Source organism: Pithys albifrons, chromosome 2 (assembly GCF_047495875.1).
Source record: "Pithys albifrons albifrons isolate INPA30051 chromosome 2, PitAlb_v1, whole genome shotgun sequence".
NCBI classification, from domain to species: Eukaryota; Metazoa; Chordata; class Aves; order Passeriformes; family Thamnophilidae; genus Pithys; species Pithys albifrons.
In genome coordinates, this window is record NC_092459.1 from 108,919,375 (window position 1) to 108,940,680 (window position 21,306).

The following is a 21,306-nucleotide window of genomic DNA, read 5'->3' on the forward strand; positions in this document are numbered from 1 at the left end:
GCTGAAGGCCTGGAGCAAACCCGGGACTTCTTCCCTGCTGGTGGATCTGGGACAGAGAGAGGAGGCCCTGTCGCGATGTCTTGCAGGGAGCGAGCAGGGACCCACGTCCAGCCTTTCCTTAGGCACCTCCGGGCACGGTGACTCCACCACCTCCCCGGGCAGCTCATTTCAAAGCTTAATCACCCTTTCTGTGAGCAAATTCCTCTCGCTGCCCAACCTAAACCTGTTCCCCAGCAGGTGTAGTTTGAGGCCGCGTCCTCTCCATGCTGTGAGCGCTGCCGGTGAGAGGCTGACCCGCACCTGGCTGCGCGCTCCGGTCGGGGAGCTGTGGCGAGTGATCCGCTCACCCCCGAGCCTCCCCTTCTGCGGGCTACACACCCCCACCGTCCCTCGCGGGGCTTCCCCGAATCGCGGCGGTCGCGACAGAGCTCGAGCCGCCGCCGCCGGCCCCGCCCACTTCCGGCGCGAGGGGCCCGCCGGGACGGGCGCGGCACCGCCCCGGGGCGGGGGAGGGGAGCGCGGGGTCCCGCCCCGCCCGCGGCGCCGCAGGACGAGGTGGGTTCGGCGGGGCCGCCACGGCGGGGCAGCCCCACGGCTCACGGCCTGGCCCGGGGCAGCCTCCGCGGGGCCGCGCCCCCAGCCCGGCCCGACCGCCGCGCGGGGCGGGCGGAGCGCGGGGTGTTCGCTGCGGCCCGGCCCGGCCCGGCTCGGCCTGTCCCGTCCCAGAGCGGCCCCCCCGGGCGCGGGGAGGAGGAGCCGCGCCGGGAGCCCCCGGGGGAGGCGGGCGGCCCGGCGGGGAGGGGACGGCAGGAGAGGGGAGGGTCGGGGGTGGTGAAACCCGGGGCGCGGCGGGTCCGCCTCTTCCATTGATGAAATTTAAATTGCTCGGGGCTCGCCGCCCGCCCGCCGGCCCGGGAGGCTCCGCTGGGCGCAGGGCAGCGCGGCGGGCGGGCGGCAGCTCCAGCCAGGCTGGTCCGCAGGGGCGGCAGCCGCGCCCGCCCCCCCCCGGCCCAGCGCGGGGCACTCGCGATTGTACAAGTGCTTATTGATTAAAGCGCGAAAATGTCGGCGCTCGTGAAAGGTAAGCTGACGCGCCGTGTTTTTTCTCGGCTCCTCCGCTTTGCGTCCGCCGTGTTTTGGCCGTGTTTTGGTGCGGCAGCCCGAGCTGTGCCCGCGGTCCCGGCGGGCCCCGCTCGGCTCTCCCCTCCGCGATCCCGGAGGGACGGGACGGGCGGGAGCGGCGGGGCTGGGGACCCGCGGGGACCTCCCCGGCACGAACCTCGGGCAAGCGGGCTGCTAAAGTTGCGGGAGGAAGAGTACTGAGGTCGAACGTCTTCCCTTTTTCCCCCTTTCCCCCCCTTTTTTCCCCTTTTTTTTCTTTTTTTTTTTTGTTTATTGGCGTTTTCCGATCCCGGTAGGGCTCCGGCGCTCCCCTCCACTGTCCGCATGTTGTGAACGCTTGTGTGTACGTGGTCTGAGTTTCGGATTCGCTGTGCAAACAGGGAGCCAAGCCCACAAGAGGTCATTTCGGGAAGAAAAATTACTTTGGTGCATTGCCGTTGCAGTTTTCCTTTCCTCTTTTCCGATATTCCTAGTGGTGCTTTTTATAACGAAATCCGTGGCTGTGGGGTTCCTCAGTATAAATCCGTGCAGGCCTGTCAACAAATGTAGTGCTGCCCGCAGAAGGAACACGAAGAGATCTTTTGCTGTACGAACTTGGATGTTGCAGGCAACTGAGGGCCTTGGCAGACTTTGGGAAATCCCTGTCCCTCGGACAGTGGGTGTTCGGGACTCTCAAATGCTGGCGGTGTAAATGCATCACCTGTCTGCAAATGTCCTGTTGTGATACCTGGGCAAAAAGCAGAGAGCCGGAGGAGGAAAGTGTTTCAGCACATCGCTCAACTGGCCATCCTGAAAGTTGGCAAGATAAGCCCTTGTGAAATACATTACAAAAATACGTTCCTAATTGTTCTTTTTAGATGGAATTGGCTTAGCTCAGGCTGAAAGTAGCCATCTTGCAGACAAATTATGTTATTTATGATACTGAGAACTGCAGAAACCTGGGTAAAGATTGTAATTTTTTTTTAAATATTGCCAAAGATTTGACAATCCTTAAATCTTAAAAAAAAAAGTATCCCCTATTTAGATACTCTCTTGTCAGGCCAATAGTACTAAAACATGTTGCCAGTGTCAAGTGATATTTTTAGCATGAGGATCAGCTGCTAGACTGAGAAATCCAGCTGTGTCTGACTGTAACACCCAAACTCTTGGTTTGTGCAGCTGGCAGGAATGCTTTCCTAGGATGCAAATTTCTGTGTTAGCTCAGGCTTAGGTGCTCATCTGTCAAGGAGAGTCCGAGCATAAATCGCTTTTGCTTCATGTATCCTTCAGTCCGACATGGGCTGGTAAATTTTGCCTCTAGTAGCAGGAAAACAAAAATGTGTGAAGGCTGAGCAGCTATGTTCAGTTCTGAAAGGCAAAGTAGTCTTCATTACCATTGCACGTTGTAGTGTGGGTATTTAAAGAGAGTTTTATCCTTGCCAGAGATAAAGATTGCCTTGCACTTTAAGCGGAGTTGTTGGAAGTTAAGGCATTTACTCTGTACCCTCAGCACAGAGTTCAAGGATAGAGCATTTAAAGTTTAGCTGCATGTTGTAACTCACTGGCCACCCTTTCTTAGTTTTTATGCAGTAGTCTGGCTCCAAAGAGACCTTAATCATTTTCTGCTCTAAGTCTTTCTGTATACTTACTTGAATTGCAGTAGTAATTGCAATTCAAAACCCTCAGCCCAAGAGATTCCCCATTTTTTCATGACAGAGAGAACTTCTTGCTTGGCTTGTCCCACAACTCCCTCCTGTGCTGAGTGCTTGTATACTGAGTACCAAAGCAGTGAAGTTCTCTTCTGCTTGGGTTAATGAACGAAATTAATCAATCTTAATGTGTTCTCTGCTTTTAATGTGGGATAAGAGAAGGGATGGCAGAAAGAAAATACGTGCAAGCCCCTAAGTAAGGGTCACCAGCCTTCTGTTCTTGTGCAGTTTTTCTGAGGACATCTGTCCCTTATTTTGTTTCTGATAGTGTACAAAGCCCTCCTTTTCATTAGCTTGATCTGATATATCACATTTTGGTTTTTTTCATCTATCAGTTATAAAATAATGCATCATAAACCTGCCAGTGCTCTGCCATAGGCTGTGGCTTGTGCTGTGAGGGCAGGGGCCAGGTTAGCAGTCAGAGCAGAGTACAAAAGCGTGCTAGAAATAACAGTGGGGGCAGGAGGGTTGGAGTGAAATTCTCCACACGTCAAGCACCATCATGAACTTGATTAAAGAGCTGTCCTGTCTCTGCTACTTGGAAGGAAGCACTTTCTACTGAAGGCATTAAAATAAGATGGCCTGGATGGTCATTTTTGCAAAGCCCAGTGTTTTCTGAAGTCTCAACTATTTAATCATGCTCTTCTGGCCTGTGCTCATTTCCTGTGTGGGCAGGTCCCCCTAGAGTCTTCCACTACCCTGTCCCACCCTCTTCATACTTCTGATGAGTGTTCAAAAATATATGTTCCCTCAGAGTGGGCTTAGACTGAAATCTGAGGCGTTAGTTGTGAAATAGTTTGGAAGAGGCATTTCTTTTTCAACATAATTTGGGATTTTGTGGCTGCATGTGTTCTTGGTAATCTCTTCCTGCAACTGTCCAGCACCCCTGCCTCCCATCTGGTTTTTAGAGGCACAATATGGCCTTAGGAAGTTTTCGTTGCCTATAGGAAAGAACTGCTTTCAGATATGCTGTTGCTCTGGCCTTTCCACTTCCTTGTTGCTGCTGGGGTGAAAGGGGAAATCAGTCTTCATCCAGGCTGTGAAATTCAGCTGTAGCTCATGTTAAAGGACTGCAGTTGTCTTTGTGCTGGCTGTAGGCTGGAATGCATAAATACCAGCTTCTTCCCAAAAATTTTGAGGGGCAATGGAACAACTGGTACTGAGTTTGTCTGGAGCATGTGTACCAATGCTGCTGCTGTGATCTTGTTTTGGGGAGCCTTTAGAGAGTCCTGTTGATCCCCACCCAGCCCACATCCTGGTGGACATCTCTTAAGATAAACTCTCAAAGCCTCTGCCTCTCATGGCAAGTTAACAGCAGAAACACTTTTGGTTGCTGTTTCTCTTGGCTGCTTAGTTACAGTATTCAAATTCTTGTATGCAGAATAGATGCTTTTCCTGCACCAGGCAAGCACATGTTTTTATGGACTCCAGCCATGTCCTTCCTCTCTCTATCCCTCAGATAATAATAACTTTACTTACAGCACAAACAAATGCTCTCCCCAAGCAACGTGCCCTGACACGTTGATTCTGGATGAGACTGAGGGGTTGCAGTAGTTGTTGAATGGTCAGTGTAAAGCCTAAATATCCTCTGTTGCCAGTGAAAGGTTCAGTCCCTAACACTGGGACCTTTGGTAGGCTGAGTTTAGGTAAGAGCCATCCCATCTACTGCCTCTCTGTGTGCCTGACGTTTGATATGGAAAAAAGCAACAGGTTTGCTTTAATTCTCTGTGATGATATTGATGATTAAATGTGTTTAGCATTTGCTCATTTAGATTGTGGAGAATTTCTAGTATTATAGGGGAAAATAAAGACCCCTAAGTGAGGACGTTATCATGTATTTACTTTTAGGACATCTTTTTATTTTCATTTGTTTGTTATGCTACTTAGTCTCTGAATGGCTTTATCTGGTAGATGCAAGTCTTTTGGCCAATAGGAGCAAACAAGCTTTTCCTGTTTACATGGCAGCCCTGGGAAGCTGCTGGCTGGCTCTGCCTCCCGCAGCCCCAGTGTGTTTAACAGCACGACTGATGGTCTCTGCTGAGCACTTGGGATGTGCAGAGTTGCTGCTGAGGTGCATTGCATCACACTGGGAGGTTGGGATGTTTTACAGGCTCGGGAACTGTGAGAAATGGCCACTGTGTTGCTGTAACAAGAGCCGTGTATTGTAACATGTTGCAGGGAGGATTACAAACATGCAAAATGATCTCCTAGCAGTTGTTTCCATTTGCATCAACCCAAAATGTGTGAATGAAAAGGCAGCACTTGTAGCAATTTGATATTAAAGTATTAAGCTGGTACAGACATCCTTGTTTTTCTGTAGGCAAAAGTGCTTCCTGATGAAGGGCTGTCCATGTTTTTATCTGTTTGACCCGGAAAGATACGCTTAACAGGCTTTCAACTCTTACCTGCTTTTACTGCTAAATGAAGCATTTGATTAAAAAAAGACCCTATTGTTCACTGCACTGTTCATCTTGAGCTGGCGTTTTCCCGTGTTGCACCACACACAGTATGTGCACTGCAGCACTTGTCTGTCTTTTTTTTTTTTTCCTCCCTCCCCTACCTGCAAAACAGTGCAGTCAGGAAAATGGCTTCTGTGGGCTTCAAAGCAAGGATTACATACTGTCACTGAGGCTGAGGCTGGGCAATACTTTGCTTAAAAAAATAAAACAAAATAAAAATTGCATTAAAATAAGGAGTCTCTGCCATTCTTAGACATTCTCAATAGAAGAGCCTTTTAATATGTGTTCTCAATAAATAGACTTTAAATGCAGGTTCCTCTTCTAACAACATTTTCTGTCAGCATCTCTCTGTTCTCTTGCAAAGTTCTCTTCTGTCCCTTTTTGCACTAGTATTCAGGGTGTTTCTAAAATCCAGCTATATTTGGCAATACATCACTCTCTGTGTTACTGGGAAGTCATTACTCAAGGGATTTGGCAGAAATTAAATTAACTGAGGTCTTTAGAGAACATACTCAGAATGTCTTTTGAGAACACACTGGCTTCAAATGCTTTCTGTTGGAAAATAGTCATGTTCTCTCCCAGTTCTTTCTGTGGAGTGGACTTTATAGAACGTTTGTATATTTACTCTTTTTTCACGTTCATGGAGCTTATCACTTTCAAAAGTAAAACAAATGCTGAAGTGATAGACAGCCCAATTTTCTAGGTTGCTTAGTAACTGCAATGCATGCTGTAGTGTGAAAATACTCACACAATAAAGTGCGGGAATATTTACTGGAGCAAACAGAAGATCGTGTGAAAACGCACTGTAGAAACAATGCAAGCATATGTTTTTATTTGCTTAGGTGAACAGAAGGATACCCTCGGTCATGATATTCTACATAGCTTTTCACTAAGGGAATTCTTTTTCACACTTTTACTTGCTAAAGTGTGTTGGAACAGTAGGATGTGAATTCTCTAGCAAAAAAGTACACTGCTGTGGATTTCTGGACACTTCTTGAGATGTCTCATTGGTCTTTTGGGGTTCTTCTGAGTTTTGAAAGATGGGTCCTTACTCCTTGAGCCCAATTTAAGGTCTGTTCCACAAGTAACTAAGAACAAAAACTTTGGATTTCTGCACTGGTAGCACAGTGATAAAATGAGACTAGATTATATGAGTTTATCAGTTTTTTTAAAAGAAAATTTAAGGCTATTTGTAGTCTAAATAAAGTAGTTTTTTTTTTCTTTTAACCCATTTTTTTATTCTTTTTCAAGATTTCAGCAAAGCAATGTCTCAAGCTGGCTCTTCACAGTTTCAGGAAGTCATTCGACAAGAGCTGGAGTATTCAATGAAAGTAGAACTTGATAAGATACTTGCGACTGCACACTCAAATGAGATAGAGGTAAGGAGTGTGATGTGGGTGCAACTCAGCATGAGGAATGGGATGCAGGACATTGAGACAGATCTTAGACAAGGAGACAAATCACAGATTACCATATCCTTAATTTAAGGACATGCTTAAGTTATTAAGTGTTTAGTCATCTTTAGTTATTATACATTCTATGTAATCTTCAGTGGATTGCAGAAGGGGAGGGTAAAGTTTTATCTTGGAGACTGGGCCAAATTGTAGTGGTTATGATTTTGACAAATGACTTGTTGTGTAGGTATTCAAGTTGGGGGGATTTTTGAGTTTTAGTGAAAGGGAACTTTTGGCACCTTCTAGAACTTTACGTAAGTTTTAGCATGTCTACTTAAGTGCTTGTGAAATTACTCTTTTGAATAGATTGTACATCAGTTTCTAGAAATGCCTCTGTTTGAATAGGGGTGCATTAAATAATTAAGTAATGCTTTTCTCCTTTGTAGCACACTAAAAAGGACCTAGAAGGGTTTAAGAAGCTATTTCATAGATTCCTACAAGAAAAGGGACCATCCGTGGACTGGGGGAAGATTCAGAGACCTCCAGAAGATTCTGTAAGTTGCAATGGAGTGACAGTCTGTAAGGCACATAAAACTGATAATTGCTTCTTAAGGCAAATGACGTATTCACCCACTGGAGGGATCTATCTCCCATGGTGCTATAAAATCATGCAGGACAACACTCTGGGGTCTAACTGAGAAATAATTATTTTTTGACATATGTTGTATGTGTTCCTGAACATCAGGTCCTGCTTACCATATGTGTCAAGTTCTTTGGTGTTATTTTGTTAGCTGTTCTTTGAGCAGGGGAACAAAAGGGGCAGATGCCACCTTACCATTTGGTACCTTCTCTGGAGTAAACTAGAACTTGTATTAGAGGGGAAGTAGGTAGAACCCTTGTTGTTCCCATTTCCCTCCTGCCTGTAAAAGAAGGCTGCACGTCTCAGATGAACTGTTTCCAGAGATCCATTATGCTAAGTAATTTGAAAGGGACATATGGTGAGTGGGCTGGGTAATAGAACTCATTTAGCAACTTCTGTAACCTACAGCAGCTCAGTAAAAGAACGGGATCTGAAACAAGGAGTTGACTGGGGTGGGGGGGTTGGAGTGTAATTTTCCAGTGTCGCCCATGTTGTTGTAACTTATAACCTGTAACTTGAGCTGCTGCTGAAAAAGCACTATGTATTTTTTCAGCACTGTTTAGCGCTGAAATAAATACTTCCTATTAAACCTAACCTCATTTTATTGATTCATCTGTGGCCCCAGGCTGTCCTTTGACTCCTGTGTAACTAATGGTGTAGTTGTGCTACAAATTCTTGCTTTTCCCAGCGTAGTGATCTTGGCATATTGCAGGACTTCTGTGTCCTCGCAAGTTTGTGGTTTCTCTGAGGCTCTCTGTGTGGTTCAATCGAGGCTCTGTTTCCAGCTGAAAGGCAGGCTGGCCAGTTACTTCCAGAACAGATGCAGTGCTGCTCTATAAAGTGTTGAAGAATGGTGCTGTTTTAGAGCAAGTTTTCCAAGGTTGAGTGTTTTCTTTTAACTTCAAAAACATGTGATGTCTCTCTTTTCTGTACTGTAACACTGAATGAAGTGTTGCTTTGGGGAGAAAAGTCCACCCTCAGTGAAGAGGCCAAGGTGAGAAATTGGAGTTCTAGATAAGATGACTTAGAAGGAAGTCTGAAGAAAAGGGGATTTCTTTCAGTGTAAGGAGGCTGAGACTCTGGGGGGCAATAGGTCTTTTAAATATGTAAAAAGGTATTTAGGACAATGAAAGGAATAAACTGTTCCCTGTGTCAAGATAAAGCCTGGGATTAAATTACAGTAATTCGATGCCAGTGAATGGGCTGCTTTGTGCAGAGGAAGAGCTATTCTCTATTTTCCAAGTTTTGCACACCTTCAGTGGAAAAACTTACAAGGTCTGTAAAGGACTGAAAGTGACAGGGTAGGACATTGGGAGCAAATGTCAAACAGGAGGGTTATGGCAAGGCACTGAAATAGACTGAGGAGATATTCTCAGGCACGGCAAGCTGTTAAAAAAGAACTAAGACAAAGGTCACAGAGGGCTGAATGGAGAAGGGCAGGGTTAGAAAGAGTATCTGTCTTCTTCCTTATGATCTGTACTGCTTATTCTCAAATGTGTCCCTGTGCTATGTAGCAGCTTTTGACAAGGTAAGAATCCTGCAAACCTGGGTCACTTCTGGGTAGATGAGACACATGCGTGATCTTAAATGGAATGTTGCTTCTTAGCATGAACTCTAAATTAAGTAATCATACTTCATAAATGCCACAGAAGAAAGCTAGGGCAAAATATCTGCAAACAAGCTTCCTTCCATGCCTTTTTCACATCATAGTAAATATCTCTTTCTTTAGGGTGATACTTAGACTTGCTGATCTGGCAGGAGGCAGGTTTAGCACTCCAAAAACTGAGAGTGCAATTAAATTTCTTGAGTATTTTTTTCTTTTCTCTTTTTTGCTGACCACAAGAGTTCCATCTCCCTACCCTCCTTGAACCCTGCTCCTATCTACCCTCTCCTTTTTCATATGTCATTCATGTCAGGAACCTACTGTGGAAAGTGTCCTATGTGAAGCCCTTTTTAAGTGACCTTCTTCCAAATTATTCTTTGCTGAGGGGTATGACTTTTGGAATTATTAGATAAAAGTTGATTTCTTAAAGACCAGAATTTTGAAATTTTTAGTCTAGCTAGTACAGGTAAGAACAGTATGAGCTTTTAGAAGAGATAGAGGGGTAATTTTTGAAGGGCTGCACTACTGAGTTCTTTGGGACAAGTATCCATCCGTGAACACATGCATGTTTTATCTGAGTGCTTCTGTTCAGTTCCAGATGAGTTTTCTTTTCCTAGCTGTAAAACCTCACAGCATATTCTCCCCCAGTCTTATTAGAACAACACAAAGGTTGGTATATGCAAGACTTGTTTGTTGGTAATTTTGCAAATGATTTATAGTTGCCTGTAGGGATGACCTTGCTTTGTGAGGTGGTGGGGTTCTTGGAGAATCTCACACTGCAAGGACCATGCCCTAGAAAACACCATCTTACTCTCCCCAGTGGGAATTTATTTGCCTGTAATTGTTTTGGAGAATTGCTTTGTTGATGAGAATTCTGGCAATTATAATCTTCAGTTGATACTTAGTAGAGCAAAAAGCATCTGTTTAGGTACGTACGTATATTTACATACAGACATAATGTGTCTCTGTAAACAGAGGCACCTAAAATGTGCCTAAGTGTGAAGTTTTTGCTTTTTTATTTAGCAGCTTTAAAAAGTTCATGAATAGTTTACTGGATTTATAGGCTTTGTCTTTTAGGTGATAAACATGCTTCAGGGTTTTCCCAATGCCAAGGGACTGTGCTATGCAGGAACAGAATTTCTAATAAGACTTCTGTAGGTCATTTAGTGTGTTACCTGTTGTATTTATTCTTTGAATGAAGCTTTCTGCTTTTTCCTGAAGCATGTACTGATATCTAAAGGCTCCTGTCAGTAAACTGAAACAGAAACTTTTGGTTTGTAATATTCCTCTGTTTTCCTCTGCTATGGGAGATTTCTCCCTGACCTCCAGTGTAACAACTAATACTGATGATGGTAACAGATGACTGAACCCATTTCACACTAGATTGGTAAAGCTCTGACATGTTTTTCCCTTCCAGATGGTTTGCTTTCATATGTCCAAGGGCTTACAGTGATAGCTCGCATAGTTAGGACCCAGAACTGTTACAGTCTCCAGAGAAGTAAGTACACTGGGAGTGCCAGTTAACAGGGAGAGGAGGTAAAGGATGTGGACATGACAAGTGTAATTTAATCCTCTCAATGTAGTTTACAGTCATCTATTTGTTTGAATTGGAAGCAGTAGCAAAGTCCTGCTGAGAGGCCTCAGAGAGAACTGCAGTGATCAAGTTAACCTCAGAACAGCAATGCAAAACCTCATCTGGGATGTAAAGCAAGCATCCGAAGCAGTGTGAGTGTGAAAGGAACCTGTCTGTTAGAGCCATTTGTTTCTTCCCCAGTGGTTGGATTCCTGTCTGCAGCTCAGGTTTTATCTCAGTGAACTGTATCATGAAGGAAAACAGTGAATGTTACAGCCTTACTCAAAAACAAAACATCTTTCTAATCTTCAACTCTGGAAATGGATTTTAAGTGTTCATAGAATCATAGAATGGTTTGGATGGGACCTTAAAGATCATCTTGTTCCAACCCCCTGCAGTGGGCAGGGGCACCTTCCACTAGACCAGGTTGCTCCAAGCCCCATCCAACCTGGCCTTGAATGCTTCTGGGGATGGGGCAGCCACCGCTGCTCTGTGTGACCTGTTCCTCTGCTTCACCACCCTCAGAATAAAGAATTTCTTTCTAAGATCTAATATAAATCTCTCCTCTTTAGTTGGAAACCATTCCCCCTTGTCCTATCCCTATCAGCCTTTGTAAAAAGTTGTTCTTGCTCTAAAAGCCCCCTCTGGGTGCTGGAGGGCTGCAATGAGGCCTTCCCTTCTCCAGGCTGACCAGCCTCAGCTCTCTTATCCTGTCTTCACAGGAGAGGTGTTCTGTCTCTCTGATCATCTTTGTGGCTCTGCTCTTCACCTGCTCTAACAGGTCCATGTATCTCCTGTGCTGAGGACTCCAGCTCTGGGTGCTGCACTGCAGGTGGGGTGTCACAAGGGCAGAGAGCTCTGCACTTGGTGGTGTTTCTAGAGCTGTCCCTTGGTGCTGAGTAAATGTTTCCTGATAGTGTGAGTACATATTAACTAATATGGGTGTATTCCTTTCCGGTCTACCCACGATGACAGCCCTGATGCTCATTTTGTCTGTCTCTAACAAACTCTTGCAAGCCTCTTTGCAGTAGGAGTACGATCTGAAAGCTGTTAGTCAAACTCCCAACGCTGCCTCATGCAAACTGTTCCCAAAAATCACTTTTGTGGCATTGGCTGCAAAACAGAAGAGGCTGCTTATGTCATCTTAGAACACTCCCAAACCACGCTGTGAGACATGTCCCAAGTGAGTGACACTGCAGCCGTGTTATTCCTGTAAGCCATGTCATTCCTGCCCCTGTTTTTTCATTAAGAGTTCACCATCACCACGTACTTGTCAAGTTTCAAACCTTTGGAGCAAGAATTGACTTTCATTACTGTGGAGCACTTTTTACACTTGCATATATGCTTGTAGGTGATGAGGTAGTTCTGCATATTAGTGCCTGCACATGACTAGAGCTGCTGCATGGTAGCACTGGCATCCAGCAGTCCTGATGCTGCAACATTCCTGCTGGAACTTGAGTTCTTGACATTTGTTATTCTCTGAATTAAAGACCCTTCAAGATCCAGGGCTTCACTGCCAAGTTGTCGTTTCCAATGCCTGTGCCAGAAGAAACTGAAACATTTAGTGAGGCTGAGTCATAAATTTTGTGTTGTAACTGATGCAACTTCCAATGAACTGAGTCCTTCATAGATGCCTGGATGGAACTTTTAACTTCTTCAGGATTTTTACTCTGAGCTTTCTGCACAAACTGGTATCAGGCATGATAGTGAAGGCATGAAAGGGTAGTTGGCACTTGAGCAAAAGCAAATGATTTTTGAGGCAGTGTAGCCCTGAACGGAGTGTCAGACTTTCTGCCTTTTGTGAGTGATGCAAGAGGAACACAGTGAGATGTGAAAGCTGAGATAATTTCTTTGGATGTTCAGACACTGTCTGAATATCCTGGATGTGACTCACGTCCCACCCAGCTAAAGCTGAAGCTGAAATGTTTCTAATCCATTTACAGTGTAATCGGAGTGTTACTGACCTTGGAGTGGGTGGGAAGCAGTAAATCTGAGTGTAAATCTCTGTAGGTCCTGCTGGTAGTGAATTGTTCATTAAGCTTCCTGATGTACCTCCAAGACACTAAAATCAGTGTTTATCACCTCTTTGTTAATGAGAAGAACAGTTGTTTGTCAAGGTGTCTGCCCAGCCTGAACACAATTTCTGTTGTCAACAAAGAACAGCAGGATTCTGTTTTTGTGCACTTCTGTTCCTGAAAAGTTCTTGGAACCTCTTGGAAGGAAGTTCTTGCGTATGTCCTCTGTGAAATGGCAGCGTTTGTGTTACTGCTTTCTGTCTGAGCCATGAGAACTCCACGTGGAGTCATCTTATCTTTAAATATATCCTATAAGCTTTTCAGATCCCATAAGGCAGAATTTCCCTAATGTGAGGGATCTGCTCTAATCTGCTGCCTGCGGTGTACTGGAATGCTGGAATTGCGAAAACTCTGCTCTCTACACCCACACATCCCAGTAAGAAATATGACTCTTGTTCCATTGCAGTGTGAATTTCCATTTGAACCCCAGCCTGACTTGCCCAGAGCAAACACAGTTCCCAAAACTACTCTGTATGTATTTGCTTTTGGAAATCTGCTGTTGATCTTACAACACCACTTATCAGAATTAAGATAATTTTCTTGCAGCTAGAATACACACAGCACTGAAACACCAAGGCTTTCCTTCAAAAGAAAATCTCTAGAAGGGCAGGCTAACAGATAATTGTATTGATTTTGCTCTAACTGTTCTGGCACGAGTCTTGCTGTGGCATTGTAATTGTTGTTGCTCTGACTGAGGTGCTTTGGATTTAGGGAACAAGCAGTGCCTAATGCAAGGCCCACTATCATTTCAAGCCTGATTTTATTCTCCACCACTATCCCCAAATGTAGCCCAGACTCTGTTTTTAAACCTGTAGGAACTGGCTGTCAGCGAAGTAGAAGACTCTCTGTAACTTTTATTGTGAGCTGGATGAACACATCCTGAAAACAGCAGGAACTTTCTTGCACTGTGCATTATGCAGCTGGGAGAGATGAATTATTATACCAGACTAGTAGTTGGAATAAAAGTCAGTTTGGACAGAGTTAAAGAACCAACCTTTTGCCAAGAATTTTGCCTTTGACAATCTCAGAGCAAAGTATCAAAAAAATCTGTGAGTGTAAGTTGCTCAGGGAAGGAAAGTTGCATGCCCTGCATGCAGGGTGTGGGTTCTTACATTGTGGCCTGACTGCAGTGGGAGAGGGTGGTCATCTGACTGGGGCAGTGAGTGAAATGGCACCCAAGGAAACCCCCTCTCCTGCTGCAGTGCACAAGAAGAGGGTTGTGACTTCTTCCTCACCCACCTTTACCACTGAGTCATTTCTCTGAACCTGGAAGAGCAGACAGAGGCATCTTCTCATCTGAATGAAGCTGATGGTGACTGGTGTCACAAAGTCCAGAACCTCTCAAGTAAAGAGTTTATTGTAGTAACAAATCAGATTATTATAGACTCGCTTTGCAGATGTTCTTTTACGTTATAAAGCGCACAAATAAATGTGAGTTTTGTCACCGGATTTTAAGTTCTGAAGGTTTTAGGACAAAACAACTTCCTTCCAAATGCCTTACTGCTGTTTTTCATTTCTGTTGTTTCCCCAGATCCAGCCCTATGAGAAGATCAAGGCCAGAGGCCTGCCTGATAACATTGCTTCTGTGTTGAACAAGCTGGTGGTTGTGAAGCTCAATGGTGGGCTGGGCACCAGCATGGGCTGCAAAGGCCCCAAGAGTCTCATCGGGGTGCGGAATGAGAACACCTTCCTGGATCTGACGGTGCAGCAGATCGAGGTAACGTTTGATGAGCTTTTCCCTCTGCGTTGGAGGAAGCAACACACACTGAGCTGCCCCTGCATGACCTCTTAAGAGGGATCGCAGTGGAGGCTTGCCAAAAGGAAGAGAAGAGGGAAACGAGGTCTGGACACAGTGCTGGAGTGAAGTACAGAATTCCCCTGGGAGGAGTAGACACAAAAGGGATGGAGCAATCACAGACTGAACTCTATCCCCTCCACATGTGTTAGCACAAGTGTGATCCAGTGGGAATTGTGTCCAGAAAACACAAGCAGCCACATTATAGAGCTGGTCTGGCCTGGGTAAACAACTCCTGGGCTTGTCTCCGACTGTTCCAGCTGCAAGTTTATCTTTTTTAAAAAAGGGTTTTATGTGCATTAGAACAAAGCTTTTCACAGCAGCTCCAAGTTCCTTGTTGAATTTAAACTTTCATGCTGGAAGTGATTGCTGGCATTTTCCTCTGAAGAAAGAAGAGTAAAACGAAATAACAGCTGCTGGTGTTGGGAGAGGACATTTCAGCTTATGTTTTTAATGCTGAATATTCCTCTTACAGCAGATAATAAGGATAGTCATTAGAGTAGGCAGTTGGGTGTGTCTGTTCCATGGTTTCTGGATTGCCAACATGTTGTTGCCTCCATGTGGTATTTGTCTGGAGTGACTCTCCCATTTATGTCAGATGGTTCTATAGCAGACTTATGTCTACATCCAACTAATGCAGCCCTTTCTCCAAAGGGTCATTGTGGAAGTCTCCAACACCCCCAAAGGGTAATGATCCCAAACGCTCTCCAGCAAAAGAGGGCAAGCTGATACACAAAACTTACAACTCACTGAAATGTCTTTTTTTCCCCCTGCATACTCTGTTTTTGGTGAAACACTGTCATGATGTCCATTTTTTTGCATTTGCTGTGCACATGGAAATGCTCTTGTGTATCTCAGCTCCATTCTGTAGATTCCCAAACAATTAACATGGTGACATTTCACTCATTATGTACTCTTGATACCATTGTCCATCTCACAGCCTGCCAAGAGGCCTCAGAAGTGCAGGCACAGTTTGGAAATGTTGCTTTGACACTGTAACAATTTGATGGAAAATATGGTTTTTGTAATCAACAGTACATAAAACTTAAAATGATAATTTTGTGGTGTTGTGCTTTGCAAATTTAAAATTTTGATGCAGCTTTAAAAACAGTAATTAAATATTAATTAATTTGGGCCTTATCTTTACTACTAACAAGGATTTATTTTCCTTTACCCAATTTATTACTCTTTCTATCAGCGTAAGTGCATCTCTTCTCTCATGCAATTATTACTTTCAGTCTGTTTTATCTAATTTCTTTCTCCCAAAATCTTAGGTGTCAGGAGTTAAAGCTAATAATACATGCTGAATTTACCATTTATTTCCCATCTCAGCATTTAAACAAATCCTACAACACCGATGTTCCTCTGGTTCTCATGAATTCCTTCAACACTGATGATGACACAAAGAAAATCCTGCAGAAATACAGTCACAGCCGTGTGAAGATATATACTTTTAATCAAAGCAGGTATCAAAAAACTTCTCCACTTGGGGTAGAAGTTAGAACTAGCTTGTGTTTCTCCATATTTCAGATGGGGTAGATTTTAGTTTGAGGTGCTGGAGTAGCAATAGTGTATTCTGTACACAGGTTCAGTCATTTTTGGACCTTTTTGAGAGACTGAAACATCAGGGTATTGAGCAGTCAAGGGCAGTGCATTAAAATTAGGGAGAGGGGGATGTGTGGAACCCAGTTTCTAAGAAATGTAGGAATAGTGGTATACTAGAGGTTGGCCACTTGATTCCTGAATTTGCTTTTACTGTCCCTGGGCTCTGGAGGGAGACAGACCATGGTTCCTTTTCCAGAACACACTCTAATCTGAGTGGCTGCTGGGTTAGAGGTGTGCTTGTCATGCTCTGAACCTACTTGTCAAAGCACAGTTGGTTTTCAGTGTGGTCTGAGATCTGGGGCTTAAATCCTTGAGTAGAAAGTTTGCATTCTGTAACTTCTCAGCAACAGCTCAGAATTTGGATGGGTCTTCCAAATCAGAGTACTCACAGTAACCTGCAGGGCACACCTTCAAAAGCTCTATGGAAAAGCCCAGGGAGTTGCACCTTTACTGTTGCATTTTTTGTTATCAGAGTCTGTCATTGGTGAGAACAAAACCCATTGTCTTCACAGGTATCCTAGAATTAACAAGGAAACTCTGCTGCCAATAGCCAAGGATGTCTCTTACTCAGGAGAGAACACGGAGTGCTGGTACCCTCCAGGCCATGGAGACATCTACGCCAGTTTCTATAACTCTGGTCTGCTGGACAACCTCATTGCAGAGGGGAAGGAATATATATTTGTGTCCAATATAGATAATTTGGGTGCCACTGTGGACCTTTACATTCTTAACCATCTTATGAACCCACCCAATGGAAAACGGTGTGAATTTGTGATGGAAGTCACAAACAAAACCCGGGCAGATGTGAAGGTAAAGGGAGATGGGTGTGAGTGTGACTGTGCCTGGCATGTTGGTGACAAACTCCTGCCTCACCTCCTCTGAGTGCATGGGTTCAGTCGTGCATCCATGGGTTCAGTCATACATCCAATCTCGTTATGGCTCTTCTAGCCACCATTTAACACATCAACTCTGATCTGAAAGTTCTAATTCCTGGTGATCCATGCTCTGGGCAGCAGCAGACAAGGACAGCCTGGGCTTGGCTGAAAACACAAGTGATTTCTGCAGGGTGCACATCGCAAACCTCTGTACCTTCTCCAAGCTGTCACTTACACTGTGGGAAGAGCTTGAGGGTGGTAAAAACAGAGCACTGAGGGCTGAGATGCATCTACTGCATCTACTACAGTTACATCTACTGACTGAACACTTACTGACCTGCCAGGGTGTGCATTGCATGACTCTGGTGCAGCTGCCCATCTGCTCCTGCCCTAAGCCCTTGACTTTGCACAAAGTCCAGCTGTGCCATGTGTCAGAGGTTTATGACATACCAAATACTTGTAGCCTGTGGTAATTCATCCTGTAACTGTGCTTTGCCCCTGTTCTAATTTTCTTCTTCATATTTTCTCTGTGTTCATTGCATATTAAGAAAGCTCTGGCTTAGTCCTGTAAAAGCACAGAAATTCACTGTAAAAACGCAGTTCAGGTTACTGAAGTACTTAGATTGAATAATTTAGCTTTTGCTCAGTCATCTAGCAAAGTACTGCTGAAGGTGGTTTTTAACAACAGCAGGACTTGCAAAAGTTTCCCAGCAACTTTCATTAAAGGAATTAACTGTCTTGGAGTGCTAAAATATGATTGTTGGACAGTTCTGACTGTACTTTAAACATGCTCTATAAATAGTAACCTGGTAGCTGGTTACTAAAAACAAGAAACGGGTTCAGTTGAACCTCACTCTGAGGTTCAACTTTAAATGCCAACAAACTAGTGTACCTGTTTGGGTTGAGGGGAGGATTTCTGTGGCTTCTCAGGAACAGGACTTAAAACTTCTTCTTTGCCCCTTGCAGGGTGGCACACTTACACAATATGAAAATAAGCTGAGGCTTGTGGAGATTGCTCAGGTCCCAAAAGCACACGTAGATGAATTCAAGTCTGTGTCAAAATTCAAAATATTCAATACCAACAATTTGTGGATTGCTCTGTCCGCGATTAAAAGGCTGCAAGAGAAGAATGCCATTGACATGGAGATCATTGTTAACCCAAAGGTAATCAGCCAGGAAGGGTTTGGAGGAAAAAGACTCAGAGGAATTGTTTGTTTCTGGGTAACTCACAGGCACTGCTGCCTTGTGGGACTGGTCTGTGGGTGAAGGCAGAGCTCTGGCTGATGTTTGGCTCCAGTTTGAGAGCCAGAACCTGCTTGTTGTGTTCTTGTGACTTTCCTCTTCCAGACTCTGGATGGAGGCTTGAATGTTATCCAGCTGGAGACTGCAGTTGGTGCTGCTATCAAGAGTTTTGAGAACTCTCTGGGGATAAACGTACCTCGTAGTCGCTTTCTGCCTGTTAAGACCACATCAGATCTCTTGCTTGTGATGTCCAATTTGTACAGCCTTAATGCTGGGTCTTTAACGATGAGCGAGAAGCGTGAATTCCCAACAGTGCCTCTTGTCAAACTGGGAAGTTCTTTCACAAAGGTAAACTCCCTTATAATTATACTCTATCTCTTCAAATAAAAATGCAGCTCATAGCAATAAATAAGTTAAAAGCGAGGTTTACTTTATCTCCCTCTGCCCATCTGAGCAGTCCCTTTTGCTCTTTCTGAAGAACTACAAGAATACAAAATACTTAACACACATGTAACCTCATACTGCTGTTGGGTGCTCCTGCACCCCTCAGCTGAGGAAAGGGAAGGTGAGCTGGGCTGTGTGTGTTCTCCAGAGCTTGCCCAGCACTGGTGGGAAGCTGCCCCTATTGTTCTCACACTTATCTCTAAAACAAATTACAAAGTAGTGGGTCTTATATTGATTGAGATGTAGATTATAGAAAGATTCCTGAAAAGAGTATTCAAAAGGTTCCCACACTTTTAAATCTACAGATGGATTTAAAACTGTCTTTATTCTTTCCTCTTTCCAAAAGGTTCAAGATTACCTACGGAGGTTTGAAAGTATTCCAGATATGCTGGAGCTGGATCATCTCACGGTTTCTGGTGATGTTACATTTGGGAAGAATGTTTCATTAAAGGTGAGTGTGCAGTTGGGATGCTCCTGCACTAAACATGACTGATCTCTGCTCCCTGGTAATGGGTCCTGCCCCTTCAGTGCCTGCACACACAGTCGTTGGGAGCACTCCTGGGAATTAGGTAGCTGGCCCAAGGGTCACAGGGGCCAAGGCTGGACAGGGGACCCTTGTGAAGGAGTGCAGGGTGTTACTGCTGGAGCTGCTGCTCTGAACAGGCCCAGGGAGAAAGGAGGTTTATCTACGAGTCTTGAAAGCATCACAGACCTCATACCTCTGTTTAAACACTGCTGTGGTCTCTGTCCTTTGGCTCAGCAAGGCACATCCCACTTCACCTCCCAGGCTGGCCTTACAACCCCTTTTCAGGCCCCTTCTCATCTATTTGTGCTTCTTGATTTATTAGTAAATGCTGGAGCTGAGCAAGTTAGTTTTGCTCTCAAATTCTTGCTTGGGATCTTGCCCATCCCAGCAGAACCTGCACTGCTCAGGGGCAGTTCAGCAGCTGACACAGGTGGCTGCAAGGTGGGGCTGCATCCCCTGGCACTGGCTCTGCTCAGCTCTGGGGCTCATGGCTGCCCCTCTATGCCAGATGTGCTGTACAGCTGCAACAGGGGACTGATGGCGTAACCCTTTGTCACCTCAGAGCAAGTAGAAAAGAGCCCTTACAGCAAGTTTGTATCTTCAAAGAGGTTACAGTGCTGCTTGTAAGCTGATAGTATGTAGTCTGCTAGTAATTACAATGTTTCCAATAATGCTTGTTTAAAACTTCTTTTCTGGGAGGAAAAAACCAAAAAAGTCAATGCAGAAACAACACAACTAAATGCATCCAGGCTCTGGCTGTGTTACAGCTGACTGGTCCTCCAGACAACCTACTCACGCCTTCCAAGTCAAGAGGTACCAAGCTTCTGAACACTTGTTTTCTTTTCTGTAAACCCAGGGAACAGTTATCATCATTGCAAACCATGGGGACAGGATTGACATCCCAGCTGGAGCTCTACTAGAGAACAAAATTGTGTCTGGCAACCTGCGGATCCTGGACCACTGAGTCCATGAGAGGGCACGGTCAGGTCTGAGGCTGCTGTGCTAAACCAGCCTCATCATTGAAGAACCTTTTAAGCATTAGAAATCTAAGTACACAGAGGGCCTATGATGCTTTGTCATCTTCACAGTACCCTGCAGTATTAATTTGAAGTTAATTTCTCTTGCTTATCTTTAAGCAGCCACATAGCGCCATGGATGTGCGTAAGTAATGCTTGTCCTTAAACAGATTCTGTAACTCAGTTAATATAACCTTGAAGTGCAATACTGTTTGTCTTGCGAGAAGATGGACAGATCTTCTTTGATAAGAAGTTAAGAGACTTGCCTCGAACATTCAGTAGTTTTGAATTGCTTATAACTGCAGAAATAAAGCTGTGAAGCAATACATGTGGGACAACATGGTTGGCAACTCCTGTGACGTTTTAGGAAGGCACAGTTGGAAACCAAAAGTTTCACTACTGCTAAACAGGCTCTTAAAACCCTGTATGTCATGTGCTCACAACCTGTAGCCCTCTTCAATCCCCCAAATTACAAGTGGGATATCCTATCCCAGTTGTATGTCAAGGTACTGGGGTAAGGCTGTCAATACCTCCATTTCCGTATCGTGAGAGTGGGAATCATCCATGTTCCAAACTTGCCCAAAGAATCCAATACTTGAGAAAATTGCCTCAGTATCCACGTGTGGTGTTTGCTTTTTCACATCCCATTTAAGACTGGATCTCCTGTTAATATCTTAATCCTTGATCTGCCCTCTTTTTTCAATAAATGGATCACGTTGACTACACCCATGTTCATATTGTCACAGCCATGTATGTTAATTTATCTTCGAGTCATTTCTAAATTTGTACAGGAATCGAAATCCCTGTCCTGATCACTATTGATTTCTTAATGTTTCTCTTGTATTTACATGCAGACAACTTTATTTTATAAGCTTAGTATAACACTGGTATGTATCATTAAAGAAGTTGGTCTTTAAAAACAACTGTGATTTTAGAGCTTTATTTTGACTGACAATGCCATCTGTTATGCTGACAGGTAAGCGTGCCTGGCTGAGGCAGCCACAGGTACACACCCTGCAGCAGACCATTCTATCATCCATGATCATCACAGGGTTAGGCACTCAGACTCAGGGCAGGTAAGAGGGGTGAGGTGGGATACACAGGCACTTGTACTTAGTACTGACAGCCTCCAGTCTTTAAAAGGTAGTATTAAAAACTCTGAAATACATTTATTTCAGTTGCACCTTCTTGAATGGTGCAACCTTTTACAAGCGGCCTAAAAACTATTCTTTTCTTCTGCCCTGTTTTC

General features: G+C 44.5%; 1 protein-coding gene across 2 annotated transcripts; it reads left to right on the forward strand.

Moving 5' to 3' along the window:
- Nucleotides 1-474: 474 nt before the first annotated feature.
- UGP2 (UDP-glucose pyrophosphorylase 2) lies at nucleotides 475-20,980 on the forward strand. Of its 2 annotated transcripts, none has more exons than XM_071582049.1 (10): nucleotides 475-555; nucleotides 6,521-6,648; nucleotides 7,110-7,217; nucleotides 14,086-14,271; nucleotides 15,682-15,815; nucleotides 16,467-16,764; nucleotides 17,796-17,993; nucleotides 18,177-18,419; nucleotides 18,862-18,966; nucleotides 19,898-20,980. In XM_071582049.1, the coding sequence occupies exons 2-10, from the start codon at nucleotides 6,535-6,537 to the stop codon at nucleotides 20,003-20,005; spliced, it is 1,494 nt and encodes a 497-aa protein (XP_071438150.1). In that variant the 5' UTR covers nucleotides 475-555; nucleotides 6,521-6,534; the 3' UTR covers nucleotides 20,006-20,980. The 2 variants fall into 2 exon arrangements, with proteins under 2 accessions (XP_071438150.1, XP_071438149.1); XM_071582048.1 differs by lacking the exon at nucleotides 475-555 and adding an exon at nucleotides 823-1,081.
- The last annotated feature ends 326 nt before the right edge of the window (nucleotides 20,981-21,306 follow it).